This window comes from Enhydra lutris, unplaced genomic scaffold, assembly GCF_002288905.1.
Source record: "Enhydra lutris kenyoni isolate GAN:26980312 unplaced genomic scaffold, ASM228890v2 scaffoldscaffold35, whole genome shotgun sequence".
Classification (NCBI taxonomy): Eukaryota; Metazoa; Chordata; class Mammalia; order Carnivora; family Mustelidae; genus Enhydra; species Enhydra lutris.
Window position 1 is genome coordinate 11,549,071 of NW_019154119.1, and position 24,017 is coordinate 11,573,087.

The 24,017-nt window shown below is 42.8% G+C and overlaps 1 protein-coding gene across 4 annotated transcripts in view; it reads right to left on the minus strand.

Moving 5' to 3' along the window:
• LOC111154078 (DEAD-box helicase 1) overlaps positions 1-17,756 on the minus strand; it is a 35,844-nt gene extending 18,088 nt beyond the window's left edge. For 2 of the 4 annotated variants that reach the window (XM_022513439.1, XM_022513438.1), the window contains exons 1-13: positions 17,700-17,756; positions 14,557-14,608; positions 14,200-14,263; positions 13,026-13,055; positions 12,089-12,185; positions 10,156-10,203; positions 7,669-7,752; positions 7,356-7,439; positions 6,906-6,982; positions 5,929-6,001; positions 4,205-4,281; positions 3,978-4,092; positions 3,108-3,246 (exon numbers count right to left, since the gene is read on the minus strand). In XM_022513439.1, coding sequence (XP_022369147.1) covers positions 3,108-3,246; positions 3,978-4,092; positions 4,205-4,281; positions 5,929-6,001; positions 6,906-6,982; positions 7,356-7,439; positions 7,669-7,752; positions 10,156-10,203; positions 12,089-12,185; positions 13,026-13,055; positions 14,200-14,263; positions 14,557-14,608; positions 17,700-17,715 — 956 coding nt within the window. In that variant the 5' untranslated portion in view covers positions 17,716-17,756. Of the gene's footprint in view, positions 1-3,107; positions 3,247-3,977; positions 4,093-4,204; positions 4,282-5,928; positions 6,002-6,905; positions 6,983-7,355; positions 7,440-7,668; positions 7,753-10,155; positions 10,204-12,088; positions 12,186-13,025; positions 13,056-14,199; positions 14,264-14,556; positions 14,611-17,699 lie in introns of those variants that run through there. The other 2 variants (XR_002641059.1, XM_022513440.1) reach the window with 2 other exon arrangements.
• Between the last annotated feature and the right edge of the window lie 6,261 nt (positions 17,757-24,017).

Here is a 24,017-nt window from a genome sequence, read left to right on the forward strand (position 1 = left end):
TTTATTAATTTTATTCTTAATGATCACAGTCTTTTAAAAAATCCTAGAACACACTAAGAAAGTTGATGACCTTAACACTGAGTCTTGTAACACTACAACTGATTAAAAGTTGGCTTTATGGCTTCCTATCCTCATCTTGAACAATTTAGACAGAAGAAATACAAAACACAGAGTGCTTTCTCACCTATGAATGTCCATTACCTTGGCATATTCCCTAACCACGTACCATTCTAGAGCTGTTATATTTCCTAAATATGGTAATATTAGATACCAGATTATCTATATAGGAATCACCTGGAAGAGCTGCCATTCTTCCTAAAGAAAACAAAAAAATTCTAATTCCTATCCCCTGGAAATTCTGATTCAAAATATCTAAGAGAAGAATAAATATCTAATATTAAATATCTAAGAGAAGAATAAACAATTTGTATCTTTAAATAAAGTCCCTAAGTTCCCAGGTTTGGAAACTATGATCCTTAAATCTATCATTTCTTCTGCTACAATACTCTTTTCCACTTTCCTTATCAGTTATATTTATCCCTATAAATTTAGCAGAAGATACACACATAGCCCAATCTATCCTTGTGTACAAAGCACTGTAGGCTTGAGGAATATAAAAGAACAGCCCTTGACTTAAGGATTACAAAGCTAAGCTGGGATGAGCAAAACTATGCATATTTAAAACAAGAACACTAACAGGTGACAGTGTATAAGGATTAAGGTGAAGCACACACAGTCAGTGGTATCCAAGGAGGGAGAAAGGACTGGGCTGGTGTAGCTAGGCTAGCCTCGCAGACTAGGACTTGAGCTGGGTTTTCAAGGAAGGCTCATTCATACAGAATACCAAAATAAGTAAAACATAATTTTACCTTTTTTTTTTTTTAAGATTTTATTTATTTGACAGAGAGAGAGAAATCACCTACGCAGAGAGGCAGGCAGAGAGGGGGAAGCAGGCTCCCCGTTGAGCAGAGAGCCCGATGCGGGACTCAATCCCAGGACCCTGAGATCGTGACCCGAGCCGAAGGCAGAGGCTTAACCCACTGAGCCACCCAAGCACCCCTACAATTTTACCTTCTTAATAAATAGATTTTATTATTCATCTTCCCTTCCAGTCCCTGTCCATAGGTATGTTAACCTTTACACATAATTACAGCACAAAAATCCATTCATATTAGCATTTTACATTCTTTCAAAACACACTCTCTTATGAAGAATTCCAAGTCCCTGACATAAAGCAGATGCCCTGGTTGTTTTCCTACAGTGACTTTCCCTATCATATCTCCAATGCATTTTACCCCATTTATTCCATTGTTTCTCTCACTTTCACACAATCCCCACACTCCCACACTTAATCCTGTGAAAGCAAAGACTATCTCACTGTTATGCACCTGATCCGGAGCCTAAGACCCCACACATAGTAGGGTATTCAAATAATTCCCCAATGAGTGACATATGCATCAACCCTCAAAACAAAACTAAGAATTATTTCACCTAAAAAACTGTATCAAGTATAGTTTATCCCTGAGTAAGTTTAACTTATAAGAAAGATCAGTATTAAAAAGATGGTCCTGGGGCGCCTGGGTGGCTCAGTCATTTAGCATCTGCCCTCAGCTCAGGTCATGATCCCAGGGTCCTGGGATCTAGTCCTGCATCTGGCTCCTTCGGCAGGCAGGGAGCCCGCTTCTCCTCCTGCCCGCCGCTTGCTCTCTCTCGTGCTCTCTCTTTCTCTGACAGACAAATAAATAAAATATTAAAAAAAAAAAATGCCAACAATTCCAAATTTCTGAAGTTAGACAGCGGTGATGCTGGCACAACCTGACTGTGCCAAAAACCACTGAATTGTACACTTTAAAATGGTGGGTTTTATGGTGTGAGAATTATGTCTCAATAAAAAAGGTAATTAACAAAAATCAAGTGACAAATCAACTCACACAGTAGTTTATAAGGCATGGCCTTCCTCAAGACAAAAGGGACTGCTACTGAGCAAGGAGCTCCACAGATCACTTCACTTACGGTCTCCCTCCAGGGGTTCCGGGAGCCCTCTGACTAGGCAGTGACCAGTGAAAGCCCGAATGGAAAGTTCTCATCCCTGTGAAACAGGCTAGACTCAGCTTCCCCAAACTGTTTACCAACATGTAGGAAACAGTGATATTTTCTACACAAATGAAGTGATGGATCTAACAGTGCATGAAATGTTCCCTTAAAAAAATTAATTTCTGGGCGTGGCATAGTCAGTTAAGCCTCCAACTCTTGGTTTTGGCTCAGGTCATGATCTCAGGGTCATGGGATCAAGCTCCGCTTCAGGCTCTGTGTTAAGGGAGGAGTCTGCTTAAGATTCTCTTTCCCCTCTCCCTCTGCCCCTCCGCACCTCCCACCCCTGCATGCATGCATGTACTCTAAAATCTTTAAAAAAATACAAAATAATGGAGTGCCTGAGTGGCTCAGTGGGTTAAGCCTCTGCCTTCAGCTCAGGTCATTATCTCAGGGTCCTGGGATCAAGCCCCACATCAGGCTCTCTGCTCAGCAGGGAGCCTCCTTCCCCCACCCCCCTTTGTGTGCTGCTCTGCCTACTTGTGATCTCTGTCAAATAAATAAATAAAAATTTTTTAAAAATACAAAATAAAAAATTAAAATTACTGATATTGTTTTGCCAACCATGGCATTTCATGTAAGAGAAAAATCTCAATTTACTTATCTTTGAACAAACTTATCAAACAAGAGTTTCAGGGGTGCCTAGAAGGCGTCTGACTCAGCTAAGGTCATGATCTCAGGGTTGTGATATCCAGCCTTCTATCAGGCCCTGGGCTGGGAGTAGAGCCCGCTCAAGAGTCTCTCTGCCCTCCCGCCACCCCACCTCTCCCCACCACCGACCCCAGCGCGGGAGCATGCAAGCTCTCTCTTTCTCTTTCAAAATAAAACAAAAATATTAAAAAAAAAAATTTTATATAAAAACTACTTGCTACTATATATCAAAGTTAAAGTTCCACAATCACACCTGTGCATATGTGTGCATACTGAATTTCTACCTCATTTTTTTTCTTACTCTTCTTCCAAAACACCTCAAACCTAAAAACAACAAGGCATTTGAGCACAAAAGGAAGCTTTACCTTAATTTAGGATTATCAACATATTTCTTAAACTGCTTGACGTTGTTCAAAGTTTGCTCAGCTAACTCTCGGGAGGGCTCGACGATGAGAGCTTTTGGAGCATTGGGGAGAAACTTCGTTTGTGCCACCTGCGCATTACCTTAAGAAAATGAAAACGATGGGAACATGTTCAAATCACATCTCAATACCTTTATTCGTAAAGCATGAGCACAAATATTCCAGTATCAAAAATTCCAATAACTGTCAAAAAACTACAGGATATGGTCATAAAACAAAATAAAGCTAAGATTCCTAAAATCAACTATAGCTTCTTTAAATTTACTTGCAGTGATTGCAACTGATCATATGTTTTGTGATAAAGTAAACAAGCTATGAAATGTATTTACTTTAAGTAACTGAAATAGATTAGCCAACACAATGGTAAGAGTATGAGCTTTCAAGTCCAACTGCTTGGGTTTAAATTCAGTTCTACCACTTACTTGCTGTGTGACCTTGGGCAAGTTACGTCAAGTCCCTATTCCTCGAGGTCTTTGTCTGTAAAATGGGAAGAGTACTACCTTATAGGGTTGTGAAGATTAAATAATCTATGTAAAGAACTTAACACAGTGCCACAGCACTTAATAAGCACAATTTTATAAATACTAGATACCATCACCATGATCAGGCTCCCCAAAATGCCTAAACAAAACCAAAATACTCAAGAGTTTATGAATCAGGTTTTGAAACTGAATTTTACTGACGTGTTAAGTAAAGATGTGTGACTAAACCAGCACAGGGAGCATGTGTAACTCACTCACTAGGAGAAGCCTCCTTACTGGAGTTTTTGCCAGTACCCCATTCTTGCAATTCTTACCCACTCAGAAGCAATACCTGTGTGCTGTGATTTGACAACACAACTATCCGGTGCCTTGGAAAGAGCAACAAAACCATCTTTTGGTGGAAACTTAAATTCTTCTTCACCGAAGTTAAACTTTAGTTCAGCATTCTACCATGGAAGAAAGGGAGAAAATGAAAATTCTTAACCTAACAGTGAACTAACCAGTACAAATAAAGCAGATCAAAGTAGCTTATAATCATAGCAACATTCTTCTGATTACCTTCAAAACACAAGCAGGAAAGAGGGCTTGGTTCTTCATATGTGGTGGTATTTCAAAGGCCAGACCAAGGTCTTTTCCTAAAAAAAAAAAAAAAAAAAAGAGGGAGAGAAAGAGACTGAGGAAAACAAAATAATCAGAAAAGAACATCTGTATGCTCACATCATCAAATCTCTCAACCCACCCACATTCATGCGTTTTCGTCCTGCTCCCATGGCTAAACTGGGCTGCCCAATGTCAAACTCTTCACTTTTTACTTCACTCCTACAAGTGCCCCTTCTCCCACTCTACATTTTTCCCTTCATAATGGATCACTTCCATTAGACACTTCGACGAGACAGCCCATGGCACACAACCATACTGTAACTTTAAAACACAGACAACCTCCTTGAATCCACATCTTCCTCTATCTTCTATTTTTCTTCTCCCATGTGTAGTAAAACTCCCTGATTTCCACTGTCACTGTGTCATTTCATCCCATTCTCATCACTGAAGTGACTCCCAGTCACACTCCCCCAACTCACCCATCAAGCTCACCAAAACAGAGATCATGAGCGATATGCACTTGCCAAACCCAGTGCTTAATCTTCATCTTTCTTTCTAGGCTACACCCATCGGAAGCACTGGATACAATCTGATTCTTCCCTCCTTCAAATACTTTCATCACGTGGGCTACAGGACTTCAATCTCTCGATGCTCCTCCTCCTTCACCTCTGCTAAGATTCTCCTCAATTTGCTGACTTCTAACCAAAAGAATCCCCAGACTCGGATCCTTCCTACTCCTTATCTACTCTCATTCCCTAGGTAGGGAATCCAACCTTCTAGCTTGAAGTATCATCTATAAGCCTTTGTCTTCCAAAGCTGTACCGCCAACCCTGACCTCCTGCCTTACACATCTGACCACTTATACTCGACTTCACCACTTAGATGTGTAGTATCTCAAATTTAATATGCCCCAAATACAATCCCCAGCAACCCACTGGCCCCCTATCTACCGCTACCACACATGCCATTCTGTTTTTAACACAGAAGCCATGAAACAGTGAAAGTGAAGAGAGAGGATATCAACTCTCTCTCTACTCAAAACCCCAATGGCTTCCAATCTCACTCAGAAAGTTTGTATCATGGCCTAAGAAGGCCCTGTATGGCCTGACCTCACTACCTCAACTGACCTAACATTCCACCGCCCTGATCCATGCTCAGTGTGTTCCAGACCCACTGGCCTCCTCAATGTCACTCAGACACCTCAAGCACACTTTTATCTCAAGGCCTTTGCATTTACTGTTCCCTCCGCTTGAAATACTCTTTGAAGATTTTTGTACAGCCCACCACCACACTCATTCAGATTGCTACTCAAATGGCACCTTATCAGAGAAGGCTTACTGACCACCCAGTACAAAGTAGCATACCCCTAGACTATTAGCACCCTCCATCCCCTTACCCTGATTACACTCCTTTCAATGTACTTTTTCCAACCTAACATACCCTGCATCTCTCTTTCCCCACCAGTAGGTAAGCCACAAGATGAAACAATGTTTGTCTACTCCATCCTCTGTTCTAGATAGAGCACCTCCTGGTGTGCCTGGCATTGAGTAAATGCTCAAAACATACTGGTTCAAAAGAAGGGCAGGGAGGGAAGGAGGACTGAAGAAGAGGGTAAGAGAATTATAAATCACAAATATTGGGTATCTTACCTTCCCTAACAAGACAACCCATTGAAAGCTTACCATTTTTGGAGAATTTGACATGCCCCTTATCTATATCAAGATAACATCCAATGGTATCATGCATAGTGAATTCCTAGAAAAGCAGAAAGTGCAGTGCTATTAATAGAAAGAAAAATCGTAAATTAAAGCTAAAAGTTCAGGGGCGCCCGGGTGGCTCAGTGGGTTAAAGCCTCTGCCTTCAGCTCAGGTCATGATCTCAGGATCCTGGGATTGAGCCCTGCATCGGGTTCTTTGCTCAGCAGGGAGCCTGCTTCCCTCCCTCTCTCTGCCTGCCTCTCTGCCTACTTGTTATCTCTGTCTGTCAAATAAATAAATAAAATCTTAAAAAAAAAAAAAAAAGCTGAAAGTTCAGTACAGCTGCATCAAAAGTAGTCAGTGCTTCAAAATAGTTCCTTGAAGCCCTAATGGAGGTGTTAAAAAGAGCCTATTGGGGAACCTGGCTGGCTCAGTTGGTGCAGCACGTAACTCTTGATCTCTGGGTTCTGAGTTCAAGCCCCACGCTGGGAGCAGAGATTATTTAAAATAAAGTCTTTAAAAACAAAACAAATTGCTTATTACAGCATATCATATATCATAGCAGAGGCATCTTGACAGGCTTTTTAGAATCAACATGATATCCAGGCTCATCCTCCTTACTACAGATTACGACTTGACAAAAAAACATTTAGATTCACCATGATTAAAAATAAGAAAAGAGAAGAACCTATACATTCAAGTCAAAGCCAAAATCAAAATAGGTGAAAATAGAGACAAAGTAATATATTTTGGAAAGACTAATAAATGGCGTAAGAAAAAAATATGCAGCTCATTTTAAACATTTCTTCACGGAAATCCAAATCTGAACTTTGTGTGGAAAATGTTCAGAAAATCCACCTGAATTTCAGAGTCCCTTTTATACTCCTAGACATGTCACAGTGATCAAATAAGTACACAAGAAAACTTACTAATGCTACGATTAGGTCGATAATACAACTCACCTCTCCGTAATTATCAAACTGTTTATTATGGGATTTCTTTCCTGTTCCACCAAAGCCAAATCCAAACTTGTCGGTACCTAGATTTTAAAATGTATTTTATTTATGTGGTTAAGAGTAAAAATAAAACTAAAAGCTCCGTACAAATCTAAAAATCTACAAAAACTCGAAGCATCTATGCAGTTTCGTGTGGTACATATTGCTGCATACTAACTGTACTCTGACTTCCCTCATATTCTTAACCTTCTTCCTCCTGTTTTATACTGTAATAGTATATATTTTTTAGTACTTCAAATCTTTTTGGAACACAGTGAGGTATACGTAGATTTATTATTTCCAAGTCTTGAAAATAGAAACTTGTGTGGTTAAGATTATTTTGCTCCCCACTATCATAAAATGTCAACAATCCACAAATATAAACCAGGAAATTCAGTTTATTTCAGAAACACTCACCTAGGTCTAAGGAAGCCTGCATGGAAGACCACCCGACTCTGCATAATCCTTGGTCATGACAGGACACTTCGTAGTAGTGCTTCCCTAGAAGGGCAAAATACTGTGAGATTTATACACACCTGTGAACCATTTACCATGAAGCCCCTTCCCCACGATTTGAATTACAATTTGTTATGTTCCAAATGAAGAACTACAGATCTTTTTGTAACATTAGAAATCTTTTCAGATCCTTGATTTAAAGCTACTTGAAGAAAGTTCATGTATTAATACATTACTTCACAAGTTGATACAAGTGCAAATGCTATTTAAATACCTTTCGTTAACCCCTTAGTCGCTCTGCATCCATGCCACTCCTTCACTTCTCTGCTCTGACAACAAAGACCATCGGACCCAATTGCTGGATTTGAGAAAAACACAAAAAACCATGTCAGCACAGAGTATATAAATTAAGCATCCTGAAACGAGTATCATTCAGTCTCACCAACAAAATAATTGCTTCACTTGACTTATTGCCATGTTCCAGACACTGAGACTTACTGATTCCTGAGTAAAAAGAGCTTCCCCAAAAGTAATTACGCTTATTAACCTCTTGGAGGGCCATGGCCATGTAGCAGACTAGTTCCTGTACTGTTACCTGTTAACTAGGACAAGATTTTAGGGCATCAAGTCTGGAAAGGAATCAACACAGCACCCAATCTCACTCCCACTGACAGTGTAGCTGTATCAGCAACACAAATGTGTCTAGACGACCATTCTCTAGCGTCTTAAAGGAACGGATCCTCAGAGGGGACGCAGCACTCACTCATCAATACCTGTGGCTTTGATTTTAGGCTTAAATTAGAGCTTCAGCGAATACTACACTAAAAGGAAAACAGGAAGTATCTCTGGCTTGTTTCCCAATCCACCGATCCAGATCCATTAAGAGAAAGCAGGACAAAGACAAATAAATAAACCTTGTTGTTATTTGCTAATATTAGGACCCTAAAAATTATGTCCTATATGGCACCTCGTGGTCAGTCACCACACTTATTAAAGCTTACTGACTCTAAAAGAAAGCACATGGCTTTTGTCTGTACTGGAAGGAAACTCTAACTTCTGTCCTGATTCAGGCTTGTAACCCATATTCAGCACCTGAATGTAAAACAAACTTTCAAGAAAAGCATCTCATCACACATCACCAGAAATTAATTTATTCAAAGTATAAATCCTTATTCATATGGGTACTACATTCTATAACTGTGAACTTTTTAAAAAGTTCTCCAAGCAATGGCAAATCCTTAAAATTCTGATGCACGTATACAGATATACACCTGATATAAATTGAGGTCATATGGTGGACAGCAGCAATTTGCATGTTTTTGTTTGTTTTGGGCATGATTCCTCTTGCCCACTCTCCATTTCTTTGCATTCTGCTTTTCTGACTCACCAACACCTGGTGGAAATTTCTCCAAGTCAACACTGCAGTTCTGGCTCACTCTCTGTATCGGCTACACAGTAGTCCTCAGATACAACCTCATCTGTGTCAACCAATCTTTTAGCAAGAACATTCATTCTGTTGTCAGTTTTTTACCGTTACAAATAATACTGCACCAAATAACTTGGTATGTATAGCCTTATATACTGGCACGCTTATTCCAATGGGCTAGACCTTCCAGAAGTAAATACATATTTTTAATTTTAATTGGTAATGCCAAAATGCTTTCCAGAAAGGCAGTAATTTGTTAGGTTGGTTATCACTCTATTCAGTTCTTACCAATCAAATGGGTATAAAACGAAATCTCACTGAAGCGTTAACTCCCATTTCCCTACTACCTATAAACATTATTTTTGGATGTTTATTGCCATTTGGATTTGCTCTTCGGCGAGCTGCCTATTTGTATCCTTTGCCCACTTTCATTATTGGTGATCTTCCTTACCAAAATAAGCACCTTAATCTGCTACCTATGCAAGAACCCCTCACCAGTCCACAAGTATTCTTTATAGTTCATCAGCATTGCAAGTGTTCTCTCTGTATTTTTTTTTGTGGGCTATCTTTTCCACATATGTATTTTTTTTAATTGTGTACAAATAAACCTGATCTTTTATAATTTCCAAGTTTCCTCTTTGGATTAGGAAAATTCCCCCGCCTCAAAATTGTACATGTACTTTTCTATATTTAAATTATATACATATGGGCACCTGAGTGGCTCAGTCCATTAAGTGTCTGCCTTTGGTTCAGGTCATGATCCCAGGCTCGGGGGATCCAGCCCCATGTGGGCTCCCTGCTCAGCAGGGAGTCTGTTTCTCCCTCTCCCTCATCCCTCCCCCTGCTGTGCTCTCACTCTTGCACTCTCTCTCTCTCTCTCTCTCAAATAAATAAAATCTTGTTAAAAATAAATAAATAATACATGTATGTATATTTAAATCCTAAGTACACATAGAATTTGTCTCCAATTACAAATTAATTTTACATTGCTCCAGACGGAGCATCAATTATGCCAGCATCCTTACTGAATCAATCATTCTTTTTCCCACTGAAATACTGTTTCCTGCATGTCATCTTATGACATATACTAGGACATATTTCCATTATATTCCAATGACTTATTTGACTATTCCTATGTCACTACTCAACTACTCAAATACAGCAACTATATTCTAGTATCTGGTAAATTAAATCTTCATTTAATACTATTTTTCATTTTCATTTTCACCATAAATCTTCATTTAATACTATTCTTTTTCATAATTTTCTTGGTATTCTCAGGTAATATTAAAAACAATCTTCTTACAAATAAGCTGCTAAAATCTATCTACTTACCAAAAGCAGATCCTCTGTCATATGGATTCATTTGCCATTTGTTGAGCACTACAATTTAAATAAGTCACACACAATCATACGAAATTAAAAACACTCTCTAAAAAAAAATATATTTTATGTGATACCTTAATTCAGATTTATACCTAGATTTAATATGATTTTACAAATTATTTGGAACATACAAGTAAACATTTTGCTCTTTTTAGTAAAGGCAAAATTGAAAGTGAAAGCCAATAATTATTGCCCTTGGGCTAAAGCCTTTTCTCCTCACTTATTTCACAGCACTTGGTAGTAGATGGCACTGATCTCTGTCGTAACTGTGAAGGCACGGATAAAATGAAGCTTTGGTAACTAAATACGTTGAAATAAACGACCAAGTTGGGCGCCTGGGTGGCTCACTGGGTTAAGCCTCTGCCTTCAGCTCAGGTCATGATCTCAGGGTCCTGGGATCGAGCCCCACATCGGGCTCTCTGCCTGCCTCTCTGCCTACTTGTGATCTCTCTCTCTGTCAAATAAATTTTAAAAATCTTAAAAAAAAAATTTTTTTTAAATAAATGACCAATGTATCAGGATCTAGGTTAAGTATCACTGTGTCATTTTTAAAAGAAAAGCAAGTCCTTTACGTCACTATCACATTCGAAAGTCACAATTTTTTTCCCTCCTCACTTGCATGGAACCAGCATTTTCCTTCTTTAAAACATCTTAATAGTCTATGCATAACCGAAGAATTGTATTAGCTAGAGAACTCTATATATACTCTATATATACTTCAGGCCTAACTTCCTGCCCAAGGCAGAAATCTTTTCTTGATTACTTGTGGCCCAACAATATCTCCCATCTGCTTAAACACTCTGATGGGGAAGTAACTTACTCTTGAGGTTCTCTTTCTCATTGCTCCTTCTAATTACTAGGAAGTTCTTAAACAGAAATCTTCATTAAATTATTTCTAATTAGTCCTGGTTCTTTCTGAAACAGTTATTTTCTCTCCAGATCCCTTCAGTGATTTTACAATCATCTCCTCTCTTCTGTACTTGTTTCTCTATGTTTAGACCTCTAGTGTCTTTGCTCCTCACAGGCCATGATTTTTGAAACTACTACCTCCTCTGGAAGCATTCTCTTTTACCGCCACCTTTCCTAAATGAACTATCCATTAGCTCACAATTTATTTATGAGTTCATTCTATGAACTATGCAACACTGTGACTTTCAAACTGGTGAGAAATGTTGATCTGGCAAGTCCATTCCACTTAAGCTTGCTGTTTTGTCACAGCTGCGTTCTGTGCCATGAAACAAATGTGACTTAAAATACAGAACAAATTTTGTCAAAATATAACAAAATAGAACCATTTAATGAAAGCAACACAATTTACAGATGAGGAAACTGATGTAACATTATCCAGGGCATAGACGGGACTGGAAATCCTAGTAAAAGGATGGATCTCCAGGTAAATTGGACTAAACATAATGCACTTTCAAATTTACACTTTACATTTTAACTTCCTGGACTCCTTTCTTAAAGGAAAAACAAAGCATGCCTCCTTCCCCTGTGGAAGAAATACGTCCCACCATCATGGACTCTAATTCCATCAATTTTTTATAAAATCCTCAATACTTTTGTAAAATACTGTACCAATTTATCTTTAATATTAGACATAAAAGTCATTAAGAAAATCATTAAAATAACTAAATATAATTTCCAAAATGCCAGAGTTTTCTCAAAGAAAGCACTGTTAGTATTTTAGGAGAGACAATCTTTCACCATTTATGCTGTAAATGGCATTTAGCATCCCTGATTTCCAGGGCACCAAATGCCAACAGCCCTATCCCCCAAACATTGACAATAAAAATACACACTCTCACCTCCCATCTGTCAATGCCAGGAATAAGAATTACTATTTTTACATAGAAGGGAAATATTAATATGCAAAATTTACCTGAAGCACCAGTTTTAATTGTTGTTTTTCCTTTTTTGCCTTCCTGTTGGTCTTTCAGAGTTTCATATACTATCTGGATAACTGGAATACTGAAAGCCTATCAAAGAAAAAATAGTTCTCTACATTAGTATTCATATTAATGACAATTTAACAATCAATGTTACAAAAGTTACACATGCGCATTAAATAATTACATATTCCAGACTGCTACTCTAATTTCATTTGCCAAGTCCAAAATACCAGCAAGATAACAAAAGAGTTGATTAAGTGAAGGAAACAGGAAGCAGCTGACAACCCAAAACCATAAACAATGGGGACTTTCAGAACAAACCTAAAAAGGAAAAATACTGTCCGGTCTGACCAACCCTGGTCCAGGCCAATAAGAGAGCCACCTCTATTTGCAGCCTCTTTATTACTAAAGCCATTGCATTAAAATTCAGAAATAAATACAAATGCTAAAGATACTGCAACTCTTTACCCAAGATCAGTTTGTATCTGTACTAGTCTTAAGCCTATACTCCTGCAGATCTTATTTCAGAATTAGCTGCCAACTAAAATATCATTCTCAGTGGCAAGCAATCAATTCCTCACATTTTGGAAATGGTTGTTTAATTAAGTACTCAAAGTAAAAACTACTGTTCAAAACTCGCTTTAAAAATCAACTCTTGGGACGCCTGGGTGGCTCAGTTGGTTAAGCAGCTGCCTTCGGCTCAGGTCACGATCCCAGCGTCCTGGGATCGAGTCCCACATCGGGCTCCTTGCTCATCGGGGAGCCTGCTTCTCCCTCTGCCTCTGCCTGCCATTCTGTCTGCCTGTGCTTGCTCTCTCTCCCTCTCTCTCTCTGACAAATAATTAAATAAAATCTTTAAAAAAAATAAAAAATAAAAAAAAAAATAAAAACTCTTACAAAGTAAGTCAACTTAAGTTCATTACTTACACCAGTTTTTCCACTTCCTGTTTCCGCAGCCTAAGTGGGAAAAAAATAATTGAGCTTACAAATTAGATTGTCAATTTAAAAAGTCAAATTAACATGACAGTATGGAGAAATCTTTAAGACTTGACCGGCTACTATAATTTTCACAGTGCCTCTAGATTCCTCAGGTTTCTTCAGTCAACTGTGACTACTGCCAATCTTGTCACTTCTCCCACATCCCTCAACAATCTGCTCTCCCCTCTTCTTTCCCATTGCTACCATTCAAATCCAAGCCCTCATCATTCTAATCTAGATTATTATAAAAGTATCCCAGCAGAATCTAATCTCTGAGCTGTACTACAAACTGCTACCAAATCAGCCTTCATAAATACACAGTTCTAACGATTTAACAGCCCCACTTAAAAATTTCCAGTGACCCCGGGATACCTGGGGGGCTCAGTTGGTTAAGCGGGCTAAACATCGGACTCCTTGTTTTAGCTCGGATCATGATCCCAGAGTTGTGGGATGGAGCCCTGCATGGGACTCCAGTCTTGGTGGAGTCTGCTTGAGATTCTCTCTCTTCCTCTCCCTCTGCTCCTCCCCCACCCACAGCTCATGCAGGCATTCTCCCTCTCTAGAATAATTTTTTTTTTTAATTTCCAATGATTCCCCCCTGCCAACAAATACCAATTCTTTAACGTGACACTTGAGAAAGAGTCCAAATAATCGGACCCACTACATACTTCCCATCTTATATCAAGTTATACGCACCCCCCCCAACATTTTATGCTACATCTGATTAAATTACTCTGGGATCATATCCTGCATTCTCCTACTCACAGTTTTTACTGATATAGTCTCTACTTATGGAGCATTCCTCTTTCATCTTTCCTTTGTCCAAAATATACCTCCCCCAAATAGAGCCACTTGTATGACAAACACTTCTCTGTGTACCTGTCTTAATATGCTACTGGATTTAAGCTTCTCAAGGGTACAGACTGCATCTTATTCATCTCTGTGTTCCCCACAATTTCTGCCTCATTACTCTGATTACAGTGTATGTATCCTCAATGTGAATAAAAGTAATTTGGTGAAAATACCATTTCTAAGCCTATGGAGGAGCTCTTCAAGTGGGTCACAAACTGCCACAGAATTGTGTGTCCTCAGCTCCCAAATACCTCCCCAAAAGCAAACATACCATAAGTACATCACCGCCGCCAAGGATCAAGGGGATAGACTCAGCCTGGATATCAGTTGGGAGACTAAAAGAATATTTTGAAGAATTTTAGTTAGTAAAAAGAGAACCACCTATGCTAAATAAGTTATGTTAAACGATAAACTTAAAAGAGAATTTTATTTGGTAAACAGCACCAATCTTTTCCAGCTAAAAATACATCAAAGTTGAAAAAGGAAGCTTTCTATAATTTAGAGAACCTTAAGAAAAACTGAATTTTAGTTACTCAACTAGATTCAAAAATATCTGATAAGATCACTAACAACTGTTTAAATTACTGAACACTGTTGTCACAGGTACATTTAAGCTTTATGTACTTACAGCCAATCCATCTCTTCTACGGCTTGAGCAATCTCGGGCATAACACCCATCTCTGAAAATAAAAATGCACTTTAAAAAACTGAACATACTAAATGTAAATAATACTGCTTTTAAAATTACTGTCCAAAGAAAAGGGAAGAGCTTTTGGAGCGTAACTGTTATTTAGTACCTCCAGAGTATGGCACCGTTGAAAAGAGTATATAGTTAACAGAGAAAGACTTGCGTTCAAATACAAACTCTCCCTGGCAACGTGACCTTGAGCAAGCTCTAGAGCTTATGAAGCTATAAGCCTGTTTTCTTCTGACAAAATCACTAATGTGATCTAGGTTGTAGAGCCACAGGAAGATTGTGGATAGTGATAAGTGATGCATCTGACACATAGTTGTCCCTCAATACACAGTAGCCACCAGTGAGTGTCTCCTTCCTGTGACTGGTGAAAAAGCCGGAGAGGTTTCTCAACGAACACTTTGGTTGTTTTATAGAAAGATAACGTGGAAGTGATGTGCCTTGACTATTCGAGGACCACCTGATTAGCCTCAGCGATCCGAGAAAAGTGAGCAGACAAGTGGAGAGAGGGGCCCAGCCTTACTGGCAACCATAATCAAACTCTGGCTAACTAAAAATGGAGGCGCTGGGGGGGCACCTGGGTGGCTCAGTGGGTTAAAGCCTCTGCCTTCGGCCCAGATCATGATCCCAGAGTCCTGGGATCGAGCCCCACGTCGGGCTCTCTGATCAGCAGGGAGCCTGCTTCCTCCTCTCTTTCTGCCTGCTTCTCTGTCGGGCTCTCTGATCAACAGGGAGCCTGCTTCCTCCTCTCTCTCTGCCTGCTTCTCTGTCTACTTGTGATCTCCGTCTGTCAAATAAATAAAAATAAAATCTTTAAAAAAAAATAAAAAATAAAAATAAAAATGGAGGCGCCGGGGTGAAAACTTGGGTAACTGGAAATCACACCTGAAGAACTATGGTTCTTCACTGTTCAGGTATTTGAATAATTAATTCACTTTGAAGCCAGTCTTAAGATTGTTTCTGATTGTATTTTGTCCTTTCTCAAATAGTTACACATGAAGTAGTTAGTTGGACTGTGTAAACCTCTTTTCCAAGTAAGTGATTTTTAAGTCTGCATTTACAAAAATGAAACTTTTATTATTATTATCACAAAAATACACATTTCTATTAAAAAATTAACAACACTCAAACATTCCTAAGCCCCAGAGATAGCCAATTTGGAGATGTTTTATTTCTTGTAATGTGAAACGGCACAAATCTACACATTGAACATATGCACTGGAAAAACAGCTTTTTTGTTGCACATGAAAGGAATCATACTAGCAATTAACACAAGAGGTACAACACTAAAACTTCGGTACCTAGTCAACTCATTAATACAAATATTAACGATAGGGAAGAGTATGAAAATCTTTTTCAAAAAATGTTTTCCTACCTCTAAATTTCCTCCAGGAAAATCCACAGATCAAAAAACTAATGAAGATCTGAAGCTGTATATCCAAGCAGGCCTTTCTAAGAACTGGTCCCATTAAATCCAGCTACATCCTCGCTCTAAAACCCATACTGCTTGAAAAAAGGTAAGCGATGCTCTTAAAAAAGCTGCGGAGTCTACGGCAAGCTGAAGTCGCTCGTCAAACAGACCGCAAGAAGCAACCACAGACCGCTTTCAGCAAATTCTAGATGTTCTGTTCCACTCTGGTCATGTTCTCTGCATGTTTGCTTTGGAACCATGTTTTCTCTAAATAGAACACTTTGGGGTGCCTGGGTGGCTCGTCAGTTAAGCGTCTGCCTCTAGCTCAGGTCATGATCCCAGAGTCCTGGGATCGAGTCCTGCCTTGGGCTCCCTGCTCAAGGGGAGAGTCTGCTTACCCCCCTCCTTCTGCGTCCTGTTCATAATCTCTCTCTCTCTCTCAAATAAGTAAATAAATAAAATCTTTTTTTAAAAAATAGAACACTTTAATATTTAAGGGAAAAACAGGAAAGCTCATGTTCTGGGATTCCATGTCTTGACTTCCTATCACAGACTCTTCCAGTCCTTTACCCTAACGTTCCTGAAATCTGGGCATGCCTCCGGAAGAAGCAAACCTATAAAATGACAATCTGGAACTGCTCTACACACCCGGGCTCTAGAATCTTGCCTTAGGGGGAGCTGGGGAAAGAGAGCCGGCCAGGCCAGCACTCCGGGTAGGCGCCGCTTTGCCTCCTCTTCGAAGATCCCACACACACAAACCAGAAACCCTCCCTGGTGACTTAAAGATGTGGAATTCCTCGTGTTTTTATAGCAGTAAAGGGAAGAACGTACATCACTGTGCTCTATCTCAAGTCCCCCCAACAGGCTGAGGCCACGGGAAGATCACAGGCCCAACGGGACACAGGACTGTTGCACACATTCCGCGCCCTTCCTCGGCAGGACGCCGGTGGCAGCTCCGTAAAGCTGCGGATGTAAATAGGACGACGACGAAGAGGGAAAGTTCACGACTCCGGGGTGAAAGAAACCACCTCGAATGACGGCTGGGCATCAAGGAGAGGGTCGCGGAGCCAACAAAGAACACGTGAACTTGCAAACCGTCCGCTGCGCGAGTGTTTGCGGGCGACCATGCTTCGGCCCGTCACGTTACCGCGGCCGGCTCGGCGTTTAACAAACACACACCTGACGTGTGCCTGGGGCTCTCCGTCCCGCAGAGGCCTGGATCCACGGGGGCACAGGCAGGGCGGCCCGGTCCGCGGCGCCTGCCCACGCGCGGCCGCCGGTCGGCCGGGCGGAGCCCAGCCCGAGCACCGCTGCCACGTCAGACCGGCAGGAGGCCTGGCGCGGCGCCGCTGCCCCGTTTCCGCGGCCGCGGGTCCCCGGGCCTGCCGGCCGGCGGACACCAAAAGAGAAAGACGACGGGGAGCCAGGGGGCGCGCGGCCGGGACCCGCGGAGAGAGGCACTCGCCAACCCCGAGGCGCACCGGCCAGGCCTCCCCGAGGCCGCCGCGGGCCCCCCCCCCCCCCCGCATTGCGGACACCGCTGTGGACAGCTCCCTCCCGGACCGCGCCGCACCTGTCCGCCCCCACGGCTCCCGGCCGGCTGCCCCCGGCGCCCGAGCGCGGATGGAGCCGCTCGCCCCAGCCCCTCCCCGCTCCCAAGACGCACCAGAAAAGGCCGCCATCTTCGCCGGGTCGCGCGCGGCTCCGCTCTCCCTCCCTCCCTCCCTCCGCACTGACACGCTTCGCAGTGGCAGCGCGCTTCCGGCCTGCGGTCTGCGGCTTTCCGAGTCCGGGCAGGACCCCAGTCCCGGGAGAACGGTTCCGGCCGAAGAAAAGGGCCGTCCGGGAGCGCGCTGCGCGTGGCCCAAGTGCAGCAAGACCTCCTCACCTTCCACCGGTAGCCAGGACCGGTGGTCGTCATTAGCCGTGCTAATGGTTACCGTTTACTTAGAGCGTGCCCTCGGTCATCAGGACCACTTTAACACACATGAGGAAACAGATGTTATATGATGAGGGGCGCCCGGTGGCCCAGGGTGATCTGAGGGTAAAACAGGGCCCTCTCTGCGGCCCGGTTCATCACCCCCAGCCTCTGATGATCAGCGGGGCTTTGTGGTGTGTGAAGGATGGAGGAGACGCACTGAGCTCATTGCCCAGAAAACCTACACTACGGAGTGCCTGTACCCAAGACATCCACTCGGTGCCTTTGATGGAAGGTCCCCAACCTCCCTGCCCCGGTGTTCCACGTGGTCCTGAGCATTCCCAGGTTATCTGACCGCCCTGCGGCTTTGACTCCTTTCTCTTTGCAGGGAGAGAAGAATGAGTGAGGGTTTAATGCTCCCCACACCTCCCTCAGGTAGTGTTAGTGCTTTTAGAGGAGGACAGGAAGAGTCAGGAAAGTTAAGGAACTCGTCTGAGGCCACACACAGCCGCTCAAGAGCCCGTGGGATCTGAGCGCCCTTTGCTTCAGGGCAGGTGCCTGCTGTACCACCGTTAGGCTGCCCCGGGATGACACGGAGGAAAGTGAACCCCTCGGGCAAGATGCGTGGATGGAGTTAGAGGTGCTGCTGCAGGACCCCCGCTTCCTGAGCAACCTGTGTAACCTGCACAAGTCTGGGCTTCGGGGCACTCACCTGTAAAACAGCCAGGAATAGTAGCACCTGCCTTACAGGGTTGTTAGGAGGATTCCATAAAACAGGTAAAGCACAGCGCGCGGTAAGGATTGGCAAGTATTAGTGTTACTGTTACATGTGCAGTGTTTGTTACATGTTACATGTTCAGGGTTTGCCTGAAGCTCCAAAAACCAAGGACAATACATTTGGCCCCAAGCTTCACACCTCCAGGGTTTTACATTTACATTATATTTACATTTACATTATATTCTATATCCGCACACGTTTTATATATAATTCTGCAAAAGATACCCCCGAGGGTTATGCAATGTAGCAATTCGGAATAGATGTCACATTCTAAAGACAGACAGGAGATCACCCATCACCCAGGACTTGCCTTTAGCCAATCCTTGCCTTAGCCAAGAAAGGATTGAAGGTATAAGAAAAAGAGATTTCTCTGAAGAGAGTTGCTGACATCCTATGGCATTTTTCCTCTCTCAAGACAGAAAGCGTTTTCCGGAGGACTAGTCAGAATTTTTGATCTCTGGGCTTTGGGAAGCATTAGACGTGCTGTGAGTAGCTGTGGCAGGCTGAGACAAAGGGAAAGACAAGGTTGCTGACAGAGCAGGTCACATTACCAACACCTGTGGGCGAACCCGTGTGACCTTTCTCCCAAGGGCTCGCTGGACCTGTGGGAACGGACTTGAAGTGGTCTTCAAAGGAAATGTGCTGCAGAGAGCTGCCTGGAGAAGCTAAGTGACACAGCAGGCAGGCTCCCAAAGAGCCCAGTTGAATTCATACCTTCTAAGCAGTGGAGAGATATCACCTACCTGCCTCCTGTGAGTTGTACCTGGAAGATACCAGCAAAAGAATCTCCAAGATAACCACAGAAAGTACACCCTTAGAGAATCAACCTTGCACATGACTGAACCAGAGAGGACCGGAATCAGATCACACAGCAGCAGACAGATAAAGGTAGGTATCTCCCCGACCCCACATGACTTTATCTCTTCCCAGACCCCAGAGAAAACAGCTAATAGGAGAGGGGAGAGCAGAGCCTGACCCCACACCCCACCCTACTGCCAACCCTGGGGAGGGAGGAAGCTACAATTTTGGTTCAAGTTGTGAATTTTGATCGTGACACTGGACTCAATAATTTAATTACAGAAGTGAGGCTGTCATTGGGATGGAAGAAAGCAGACAAGTTTTCATTATCTGAGAGTAACCAGAAAAGCTTCAGAAGATGCCAGAAGTTCTATCTAGATCAGGAAAAGAAATAGCCCGCAGAGAGGGTTTGAAGGGAATGAATGATGTTTTCAGCTTATGCCCTATCAAGTTTAGCTCTAACATACTACTTTGATAAATATCAGTGTGTGGGTGTGTGAGTGGGCAGGCGTGTGTGTGGTAATACCCTAAATAATGTGCACTGGGATAAAATGTGATTGACTGCCCACTTTGGCAAGTAAGGACAAGGCCAAGCAAAGAAGTGGCAGGCAACTCCTTCGCTAAACCAAGAGGCAGAGGATGGGTGCCTTCAGACCAGTATGCTCCTGGTCTACTCTTCCCAGAACAAGCTGATAACATGGAAGCCTCCTATCAGGGAAAGTCCTAGAAGCCCAGAAATCCAACCACTCCCTAGATCGGTGGGTGGGACGACAAGCACCACCAGGTGGCGCCAAACTGCAGCTAAGCCTGGTGAAGTTTGCACTGGTTTTAAAACTACCAGCTGGGGCTTCTCCTGGATATTTATTTCTGGAACCTCACATAGAACCCCACATCTTATACGCTGGGGTCTTTTGAACCCCACTAATCATGTTGTGGTGGAATTTTACTTCATGATCCAGGTACCCAGAAAGACTGCGCTGTATATATTCAAGTAAGCTGTGCTACGGTCCTTGCAGAACATATGGTTGATTTTGCAACTACTGAGACAGGCCTAGGAAAGAAACATGCCCTTCAGACACCAGGACAGTGGAAAGAGAAGGAGTCTAATGAAGGACTCTGTAGACTGGCCACCCAAAAGTCACACACAGTTCCCTTCCCTCTTGCTGTTCTCTATTACACAGACTGGGGAAAAGAAAAGAAAAGAAGAGGAGAGAAAAGAAAAGAAAAGAAAAGAAACCCATCACTTTTGCAGACTCCCTTGTAGAGAGAGATAGCCATGAGCCCTGGCTCTGCTTGGAGAAGTGTAAATGGAAGTTCCATGTAGGGACTCCTTAAAAGAGAAAGACCTAACTGGCATGGCTCTTCTTCCTTCGGGGACGTGGACGTGGTGCCTGGAAAGGTAGCAATGCGTCTTGAAGGTGAAAGCTTCCTGCTGTGGCTGTTGAAACAAAATAGGAGGCGACTGGGTCCTTGGTGATAATGACAATCCAAGTTGCCAGCCCGCCTCTGGCTACCTCTGGACCTCTTGCAGTTTGAGAATGCCTTATGTATTTAAGCCACTGATAATTCTCTCCTGCTTGAAATCCAACCCATTGCTAATAGGTACAGAAAAGAACGGAGACGCAAAATTCACCAGTATGGATTTAGTGTAATGCGTCATTCAGAAAAGTTTTTCAAGGGGCACCTGGGTGGCTCAGTGGGTTAAGCCTCTGCCTTCAGCTCAGGTCATGATCTCAGGGTCCTGGAATCGAGCCCCGCATCGGGCTCTCTGCTCAGTGGAGAGCATGCTTCCTCCTCTCTCTCTGGCTGCCTCTCTGCCTACCTGTGATCTCTGTCTGTCAAATAAATAAATAAAATCTTTAAAAAAAAAAGAAAGAAAACTTTTTCAAGTGATCTGGAATAGAGCAATAAGCAACCAGTTGTGGCTCTAAGGAGGAGGAGACATTTTGGCCTGGGGCATGAAGGCAGCATCAAAAACACTCCTTGAATACATGGTCATCTCCTCACAACCAAGAATAAGAATGAAATGTGTCCTATACAGTGGAGGAAGTGACCCTGAATCCAGCCCAGGAAATAGAAGTCCAGTCAGCTTCTTTACTTTGTCCTTTCGATTGACACCCAACCCCCTCCCCAGACCTCAATCTGGTTCCTGATAAAGATAAAGCAAACTGCCTAGTTCCTAAGGATCCAGCCCCCAAGAAGATGGAAGCAGTGGGGAGAAAAAGTCGTCTTCATGTGAAAGAAGTAGATCAGAAAATGTGATGTCTTCATGATGAAACCCAAGTCCTTCCCCTTATGATACAAAGCTACCCATCATTCCAGCCATGAAACCATAAGCTTCTGCCTCCTCAAATGCAGCCCTCCCATCCACAGGTTAGGAGAAGAGCGGGCTCTAGAGGACTTGGCTTTGGATCCTGAATCCTGCCTTCAGCATTCCTGATGTGGTCAACCTTCCATTAGGAAACCCCCTTCCCTTTGATATAGTTCAGGGTTGGTAAGGCTCCTGAATCCGCCATCCTTAGGATGGCTCACACCAGATCCTCCGCGCCTAGTGCCTACTTAGCGCCAGCTCATTACCTGGAGTCATTTCACCCTCCAGCGTATTAAATGCTGTAGGATTCCTTACCGACACCAGATTGCCTCCTGCTGCTATGTGTTTGCTTATGCTCCCTCCTCTCCCTAGCTAGCAAAACCTTTCTTTTTTAGTGTCGGTTACTTATTGCTATGTAATATCCTCTCCAAAACGAATCCAGCAGCCAATGTCTTTGTTCATGATTCTGTGAGCTGCCTTCAGCTGGCCTCTGGCTGGGCTGGGCGATCTGAGAAGACTTCACTGCTGTGTGGTACCACAGCACCCCCATACATGGTTTCCTCTCTCCGGAGGCCAGCTAGGACCTTCTCACAGCAAAACTTGTCCTGGGAAGACAGACTTCCTACATGGTAGCTGGGTTCCGAGAGGTTGTGTTCTAAAGATAGAAAGCAGACCATGCATATTTCTTAAATCAGCCTGGAAAGTAGTAACTGTCACTTTGGGCACATTCTGTTGATCAACACAAATCACACGGCCAGCGCAGATTCATAAATAGGGGAAATAGGCTCTGTCTTTTGAGGCGTGCTTGGTAAAGAGTTTACAGACATACAGAGGATAATCACTCCTGTCTTCAGGGCAAACTCCTGGTTGTTACTGAGATTCAGCTAAGCTAGTAGTGCCCAGCGGCAAATCCTTTTTGATGCCAGTCTCCAGCTAGTTTCCCCTGATATTTATTTCTCTTTTTCCTTATATTTCTGACTCTTGGCTGGATGTATGGCTTCCCAAAATAAGGACTCCCCAGCCTCCCTGGGACCTAGGTATGGCCATATGCCTGTGTTCTGGTCAATGGCATATACACAAAAGGGAACTTAAGGGAGGTGATACATTCTTCTTACTCTTCTTCCTTTCTGTTGGCCGGACTGTGGGTGTGATGTCCGGAGTTGGAGCAGCCATACTGACCTGAGAAGAGAGCCATATATTTAAGATGGCAGAACACAAAGAGAGTAGTAGCTCGAGTCCTTAATAAGGACTTAATAAGGTATCTCTTGCTACAAAAGAAGGTGCCCCACAATCCAGTGACTTAAAACAGTAACCATTTATTCTCACTCACAGTTTCTGTGGAACAGAAATTCAGGAGCCGCATGGCTGGGCACTTCCGCTGGGAGTCATTCCTGCTATTGTTGTCAGTCTGCGGGCGGGGATTGCAATCATCTGAGGCTGGGGAGAGAGGCTCAGTTTGTAAAGGTAGCTTTGCTCTCACGACTGTGTGGCCATTAACAGGAGGCTTCTGTTCTCCACATAGACCTCTTCCTTGGCTGCTTGCAATGTTCTTTTGGTATGGCTGCTCGTGTCCCCTGCCGAAACCCACTCCCTTACCCCCGGAGCAAGTGGTCTTAGAGAACAAGGTAGGGTGAGGATATCTTTCACGCGCTAGCCACCAAAATCACACAGTCACTTCTGCAGTATCTTCTTGGTCACAAAGGCGTAGTCACTGTGGAGACACAAAGAGGTGTGAGTGTCAGTAGATAAGGAGCATTTGGGGGCAGCCATCTTAGAGGCTGGCCACCACAACCCCTTGCTTTTCTAACAGACCCCTGATCTATTCAAGTAACAGGTGGTAATCCCTCAAAATCAGGAAACAATATATTCATAAGGCATCGTCTGGGACAAATCGGGTTCCTTCCAGACCCAGGCACTGTTGTCATTAAATTTGTTGATGTTAGCTTATCCTGTTTTTCTCCATTTGCCTGACTCAGAAAGCGGTTTGGAGAGAGGGAGGCTCACATTTAAACATCCTCTTTTTTTCCCTCTGAATTTCCTCCAGCTTCTAAGCTGAGCAACAATCATTGAATTTTATGCTTTTGTCAAAATAAGCTGTCAGAAACTGGTCCAGATCTAATAGAATGCAACATCATTCTCGCTGCCCCAGCATTCACCTTATGGTGCAGCGACCAGAGGG